Source organism: Aplysia californica, unplaced genomic scaffold, assembly GCF_000002075.1.
Source record: "Aplysia californica isolate F4 #8 unplaced genomic scaffold, AplCal3.0 scaffold00852, whole genome shotgun sequence".
In the NCBI taxonomy this organism is placed as follows: domain Eukaryota; kingdom Metazoa; phylum Mollusca; class Gastropoda; order Aplysiida; family Aplysiidae; genus Aplysia; species Aplysia californica.
The window spans coordinates 263,876-271,952 of NW_004798122.1; the positions used below are offsets into that span (position 1 = coordinate 263,876).

At 39.8% G+C, this 8,077-nt stretch overlaps 1 protein-coding gene across 1 annotated transcript in view; it reads right to left on the bottom strand.

Moving 5' to 3' along the window:
• Positions 1-5,763: 5,763 nt before the first annotated feature.
• Positions 5,764-8,077, bottom strand: part of LOC101850121 (fibropellin-1) — a gene marked incomplete at its 5' end in the record, with an annotated part of 60,088 nt that continues 57,774 nt past the window's right edge. Inside the window, 1 exon segment of the mRNA XM_035972800.1 lies at positions 5,764-7,010. Within this exon segment, the coding sequence (XP_035828693.1) occupies positions 6,793-7,010 (218 nt within the window).

Below are 8,077 nucleotides of genomic sequence, written 5' to 3' on the forward strand. Positions count from 1 at the left end.
AAGAGAGTGTAGAGAGTGTAGAGAGTGTGGATAGGACAGAGAGTGCAGAGAGTGTAGAGAGTGCAGAGAGTGCAGAGAGTGTAGAGAGTGCAGAGAGTGCAGAGAGTGTAGAGAGTGTAGAGAGTGTGGAGAGTGTAGAGAGTGCAGAGAGTGCAGAGAGTGTAGAGAGTGTAGAGAGTGTGGATAGCGTAGAGAGTGTGAAGAGTGCAGAGAGTGTGAAGAGTGTAGAGATCACAGAGAGTGCAGAGAGTGTAGAGAGTGTGGATAGCGTAGAGAGTGCTGAGAGTGTAGAGAGTGTAGAGAGTGTGGATAGCGTAGAGAGTGGAGAGAGTGTGGAGAGTGGAGAGAGTGAAGAGAGTGGAAAGAGTGTAGAGAGCACATAATAATTTGTTGGTTTTTACAATTAGGCATTTAAAAAATCTCAAAGATTGTCCTGAAATGCAAACATTGTAACGACCGACCACTCAAGTTATTCAAAATTGAAGGAAGAAAAAGTAATAAAGTTACTTCCAGCTTTTTATTACATGTAGGCCTACTCAGTTTTGATGGAGTTTAGTCGTTCGCAGAAACCTATAAAATGCCAGAACCTGTGCTTAAACTTAATAATTTGTTGTATTTTATCATTAGGCTTGCACAAAAACTAAAAGTGTAACGACCGACCGCCCAAGGTGCTCAAAATTGTAGGAATTCAAAGTCATAAAGATACTTCCTGCTTTTCATATTACAGTTAGTTTCAATAGAGTTTAGCCCAGCACAGATACCTATGAAATGCCAGAACCTGTGTTACTACATAATAATTTGTCGTTTTTTACAATTAGGCATGAAGAAAAACTAAGCGATAATCATATATGCCTAAAATGTAACGACCGACCGTTCAAGTTACTCAAAATTGAAGAAGGAGAAAATAATAAAGCTGCTTCTAGTGTTATAAAACATATTTATTAGACTCGATTTAGGTTTACCGTGCGCAGAAACATATAAAATGCCAGAATTGGGTTAAAACATTATATTACCTTCTTTTTTTTGTACAATTACTCATTCACAAAAACTAAAAGATTATAACCAATACAAAAAGTGTAACGACCGACCACTGAAGTTACTAAAAATTGTAGGAGGACTAAAGTAATAAAGATACAGCTAGCTTTTTAATAGCTTAGTTAATTTTGATAGAGTTTAGCCATTCACAGAAAACTATAAAATGCCAGAACTCTTTCTTAAACATAATAGTTTGTTGTATTTTACCTTTAGGCATCCACAAAAATTAAAACATTAAAACCATGACAAAAAGTGTAACGACCGACAGCCCAAATTCCACAAAATTGTAGGACTTCAAAGTAACAAAGATACTTTCAGCTTTTTACAACGCATTTAATTTCAAAAGAATTTAGTCTTACACAGAAACCTATAAAATGCCAGAACTGGGTTAAAATATTACTTTTTTGTTTTTGTACAATTCGACATTCACAAAAACTAAAAGATTATAACCAATACAGAAAGTGTAACGACCAACCGCCCAAGTTACTCAAAAGTGTGAGATTTCAAAGCCATCAAGACACTTTCTACTTTTTATAACAGAGTTAGTTTCGATAGAGTTTAGCCGGGCACAGATACCTATAAATTATTAAAATACGAGAACCTGTGTTAAAACATAATAATTTGTTGGTTTTTACAAATACGCATGAACTAAAACTTAAAGACATATGCAAAAAATGTAACGACCGACCGCCCAAATTATTCAAAATTGTAGGAGGTTAAAGTATAAAAGATACTTCCAGCTTTATACAACACATTTAGGTTCGAACGAGCTTAGCAGTGCCCAGAAACTTTTAAAATGCCAGAACTGGGTTAAAACATATTCCTTTCTTGTTTTGTTTTTTTTGGGTACAATTAGGCATGCTCAAAAACTAAAAGATTATAACCAAAACAAAAACTGTAATATCCGACCACCCAATTTACTTGAAATTGTAGGAAGACAAAGTAGTAAAGATATTTCCAGCTTTTTATAACGCAGTTACTTTTGGTTGAGTTTAGCCGTGCACAGAAACACACAAAATGCCAGAACCTGGGCATAAACATAATAATTTGTTCTATTTTACAATTAGGAATGCACAAAAAGTAAAAGATTATAACCAATACAAAAAGTGTAACGACCTACCGCCCAAGTTACCCAAAATTGTAGGAAGACACACTAATAAAGATACTTTCAGCTTTTTATAACGCATATAAATGTTATATTATGAGTAGTAGTAGTAGTAGTAGTAGTAGTAGTACAGGGTTTTACGGCGCTAGCAACTGCATAAGGTCATATGAGCGCGCGAAATACAAGTTGGTAGCATTCGCAACAGTTCACTGCACGGTTGGTCGACAATTAGACTAAAATGCTAAAATACTAGAATTCAGTGTAAATATATTTGCGATTTAAAACAACTCTTATAAATAACAATAAAAATTGTTAAACAATATTGTTTCACTTTACAAGTTGCCATAAAGGCCAATGGCCTTCATAAAATTCAGAACTCTGCTGGGAACAAAAACGGAAAAATGTCTTGCAATTTCTTGCATTTATAATATTTCCTTCGGATCTCTCCAAAGTCTAGACATTCGGTTAAGATGTGTCTAACGGTAAAATCTGTGTCGCATCCAACACAGAACGGCTTTTCATCTCCCTGTAGGAGGTGTTTCTGGGTCAGGGCCGTATGTCCGATGTGCAATCGAGTAAAAATGACTTCGCCTCTTCTGGAGAGATCCGATCCGAAGGATTTCGCTGTTTCAGTTTGGGTTTTTATAACATACAGTTTATTGTTTTTCTGTTTTTCCCAGTGGCTCTCCCACAGACTGGAGGTGTACTTTTTTACTTTATTTCTAAAGCCAGTCTGTGGGTGAGTGTTTGTCGTTGATCCCAGCAGAAGGGATGAAGCTTTCTTCGCCAGGTCGTCTACCTGCTCGTTTCCTCGGATGCCCACATGGCTAGGTATCCATGCGAACATGATGTTTTTTCCTGTCTCGGATAGTGTATGAATTTTCTGTTGTAGCCTAACTATTTTTGGGTGTAAGAGTGTGTAGTTTGTGAGTGAGGTGGTGCCAGATGACAGAGAGTCAGAAAGGATTAGGAAAGATTTGTTTGGAGAATTTTCTACGGATTCCAGTGCCATGTCAATGACAGTGGCCTCCGCAGAGAAAATGGAGGCTTCAGGATGGAGTCTCCTCTGGTGTGTACTGTTGGGAGATAGGGCTGCCGCACCCACTTCGTTGTCTTTTTTGGAGCCATCCGCGAAGATGAGCTCCGCACCGGGGTATTTATTAGTTTTTTGTATTCTGCTTGAAATGTTTTGGTGTTTGTGCTTTCTTTGTTGTGTGTGGTCAGCTGTAAATCTACTTTTGCCTTGGTGAGGTGCCACGGAGGGAGGTCGGGGAAAAGAATTTGTTGGATGTCTTGTTTGGAAAAGTGTAAGTTTTTGAGGTCCTCAAGTATTCTGAGGCCGAAGGGTTTGGTGAGTTTTTCGTTGTTTTGGAATGTTTTTATGGTTTCTGGGTTTGTTTTAAAAATGCAGTTGTGCGCTGGATTTTCCGGTGTTGAGCTCTGTTTAACTGCGTATTGTAGTGAGAGTTGTGTGTGTCTGAGTGAGAGTGGTGGTATGTTGGCCTCGGGCTGGAGGTTCTCCACCGGAGAAGTGCGGACAGCCCCCAGAGCGAGGCGGAGTCCTTGGTTTTATATTGGGTCTAGCATTTTTAAGATGTGTGGTTTTGCCGATCCGTAGACTTGACAGCCGTAGTCAAGCCTGGACCAGACAAGGGAGATGTACAAGTGGAGAAGGTGTTTTGAATCCCCGCCCCACTCCGGATGCGATAGAATTTTCAAAGCGTTTAGCGCTTTCTGGCACCTCACACGAAGGTCTTTGATGTGTGGTATGAATGTGAGGTTTTTGTCGAAAATGACGCCGTGGAAACGAGCTTGGTCCTGGACGGGAATCCTTTCTCCGTATAGCGTCAAATCTGGCTGCAGCACACGTCTGCCTGTTCGGCAGAAGTGTACTGCAACCGTCTTTGACGGGGAGAACTTGAAACCGTTATTGTTTGCCCACTTTTCGAGTTTGTGCAGCTGCGTTTGCAGCTGCCTTTCCATAGATCTCAAATGAGGATTTTTTGAACGGCAGCATATCAAAAAGTCGTCAACGTATAACGAGCTGTCTATGCTGTTTTTGAGGGTTTTTACTATGGAATTTATTTTAATTTCGAGGCTCTGCCCGTCACGGCCAGCCTGTGCTGGTCGGGGATACAGTATCTCAGCAGACTGACTGGGGATACAGTATCTTAGCAGACTAAGTGGGGGGATACAGTATCTTAGCAGATTAAGTGGGGGATACAGTATCTCCGCAGGCTGAGTGGGGGATACAGTATCTCAGCAGGCTGGGTGGGGGATACAGTATCTCAGCAGACTGAGTGGGGGATACAGTATCTCAGCAGACTAAGGGGGGGATACAGTATCTCAGGGGGGCTCTCGTGGCTTAGAGGTTAAGGTGTTGGCCTCTCATTCAAAGGTCCCGGGTTCGAATCCGGATAGCGACCGAAAAATTTTCTTCTCTAAAATTGTCTCCTTTCACCTCCCTTCCTGCTCTCTAGCAATGTTCTGTCGTCTGCTTTCATTTCCATTTTCTGCCCCCACCCCCTCACCTCCTTTGCCCCCTCCTCTGGGCTCCTGACTCTTTCTGCAGCCTTTCTACTGCTACTCCTTGGCTCCTCCTTACTGATGTCTTTCTGCCACACCCCTGATCTTCTGGTAGGAAAGATCTACACCTAGCCTTCTCGGACAAGGGCGAAAAATCTCTGAGGGCCCGTGTGCAAGTTGCGCACGTTAAAGATCCCTTGGTGGTCTAAAATCGATAGGAGTAGGCTTCGGCCGCCACCCGGGCAAAATTCCAAATTTCCTACCAACTGAAAATATTAGGTGTGTCCCGCGCGCTCATATGACCTTATGCAGTTGCGAGCGCCGTAAAACACTTTACAAAAACAAAAAAACAAACAGTATCTCAGCAGGCTGGGTGGGGGATACAGTATCTCAGCAGATGACAGAGTGAGGATACAGTATCTCATTTTAAAAATCTATTTTTGTAGAGGTTTTACGGCACTCGCAACTGCATAAGGTCATATGATCCTCAGAAGATTAGAGGTGTTACAAGAGAGTAACAAACATAAAAAAGAAGAAGGGCAGATAAGGACGGTAGAAGTTTCATAAGAAAGAAGAAGCAAACCACACCGGAGCACCCGCCAACCACCCATCAGTATCTCAGCAGACATCTTTTGAATCTAAAACGGAACAGCTTGACCATAATTACTACACAGCAAACGCCGGCCACATCATCATACACATACAGTGAACACACACCTTTTAACAGACCATAAAAACAAGGAATTAGATAGCTCATCGGTTTAATCTTGTTCTATGATATAAAAATGTATAACTCCTCTTTGAGTTCTTCCTTCTTCATGGGAACATGAATTGAAATGAGAGCATAATACTACGAACAGCAGCGTTGAATAATAAAAATAAAAATAATAATAATAATAATAATAATAATAATAATAATAATAGAAGAAGAAGAAGGAGGAGGAGGAGAAAAACAAGAAGAAGAAGAAGAAGAAGAAGAACAACAACAACAACAACAAGAAAGAAGAAATAATAAAAATAGTGATAAAAATAATAATAATAAAGATATAAATAATAACAATAACAATAATAACAATGATTTAAATAAAAACAATAACAATAATAATAATACATTTACTAATAAAGTAGACAACAGTAATGATAACAGTGATAACATTAATTATAAAAGCATCAGTTCTGATGGCATATACATCTCCTCAGCTTTTCAAATAAAAAAAACAACCCATAACCACATAGCATCCCCCCCCCCCTCCCCTCTCCCCTTTTCTTCAGGCTAAGCTGCAGATAGTCATAATACATCTTCTTAAAAGCATTGATCTTGTATACTTATATATGTAGGGTGACAAGTAAATTTGAATAAACACCCTTGACATTCTTTTCTAAAAAAAGATTTAAAGATTTTAACAAGGGTTGGGGGGACGACACTGCCACTGCTATGATGCGTCGCTCGTGTTTCGGAAGAGAGAGAACAGTCAAACAAAACATTTCTTCAAAGTGAGGGAAAAGAGGGGAAAGAAGAAAAACAGAACGAATCCTATATATATATATGGAATGCACGGATTTAGAAAGACGAAGAAGAAATATTTTTTCGGAGCATAGCAAAGAGACTTGTGAACCCGTCCCCCCCCCCCCAAAAAAAAACCCCCAACAAAACGCTGGGCCTTTATTATATTGAGTGAAAGAAGAAGGAAAAAGCCTTGCAGATAGCAATGGAGGAGTCAGAATGTCGTGGATGAAATGTCTTAGCTAGCTTAGGACATAAAATCGTAGACAATAATCTCTCGCTCGTTGGGAGAAATAAGCCTTGATACTTTTCTAAAATGAACTTCTACTGATAACAGTAGTGTTTTATTTATGAAATTCATTTTTATTGAAAAACAAAGGCAGAACAGTGTAATACAATATCCTGTCTACTTAGACGAAAGAGATTCTTGCAGAAAAATACCACATTATATGCAGTAAGGTTTATAAAAGTATTTTTTAAAAAGGAGTCAAAATTTAAAATAATCCGAACAGTCAATACATTGCAGCAGTTTGGCTACTTCCCTTTAATGTACAATACAGTGGTTACTTCCCTTTAACGTACAACAATACAGTCACGCAGTCAGAACTTCAGGTTATTTCGTTTATTGCCTAAAGATGTCACAGAACACTCCCGCCGACTCGGAGACGCATTTCATCGAAATGACGTCAAACTTCTCTCCGTCCCCACACGTCTCGTTATTGAGAATTCCGTTCTTGCAGCTCACATAGTTCTTGCAGCTCCTGTCGTTCCAGTCGATGTAGTTGTACCGAGGAACGTCGTCCGGACAGACGTAGTCCGGGCAGTTGTTTGGCGTATCCACTGAAGGAAGGGAAAGTGTCGCGGTAATGGTTAGTAAGTTTTAATAATAATAATAAATAACATTTATACTGCGCATTTCCATTTTCTAAAAAATGCTCAATGCGCATTACAACGAAAAAGACATCACACCTTAAAAATTAATTGACATGCCTGTACGTAAAACAAAGTATTATGCATGATATAATATAAATGTATATGTGTAAAAATTTATATGAGAAAAACAGTCTCGCAGTTTTAGTAAGAGTTTTATGGCACTTGCAGCTGCATGAGGTTATATGAGCGCCAGAAGATTAGAGGTGTGTTACAAGAGAGAAACAAACATAAAAAAGAAGGGGAGATAAGGACGATAGACGTTTCATAGGAAAGAAGAAGCAAACTACACCAGAGCACCCGCCAACCACCCACACGGTAAAAGTAAGTTGGGTTGTTTTTTTCGGTAAAGGTAGGAAACGGCAAATGCAGTTTTTGGGACACCTGAATAGACAAGGGTCTTGAACATCCAGCTCTCACTGGCTAAATGGAAGGCAAGAGAGGCAGGGGGTAGGCCCAGAGCAACCTACTTGGGGAACCTGAACAAGTGGGTGACTGGGAAAGTTCAGGGAAACGTAGCTTTTTTTAGAGCATCCGAGGAAAGGAATGAATGGAGAACAATGATCACTGATGTCTGTTGCAGATCTGGCACTTGATGATGATGATGATGATGATGATGATGATGATGATGATGTTGAAAGGCAAGGCTTATGTCATGCTCTTTCACCTCACCACCCAAACCACTACGACAAACATAATCACTACGACAAACATAACCACTACGACAAACATAATCTGTATTTGTGGATGGTTGACTGGTGCTCTGGTGTGGTTTGCTCCTTCTTTCCTATCAAACAGCTATCGTCCTGATCTCTCCGTCTTTTTAAAAAATGTTTGTTACTCTCTTGTAACACCTCTTATCTTCGGCTCTTATATGACCTTATTGTATATAATGATAGAGAGAGAGAGAGAAACAGACAGACATACAGAGAGAAAGAGAGAGAGAGAGAGAGAGAGAGAGAGAGAGAGAGAGAGAG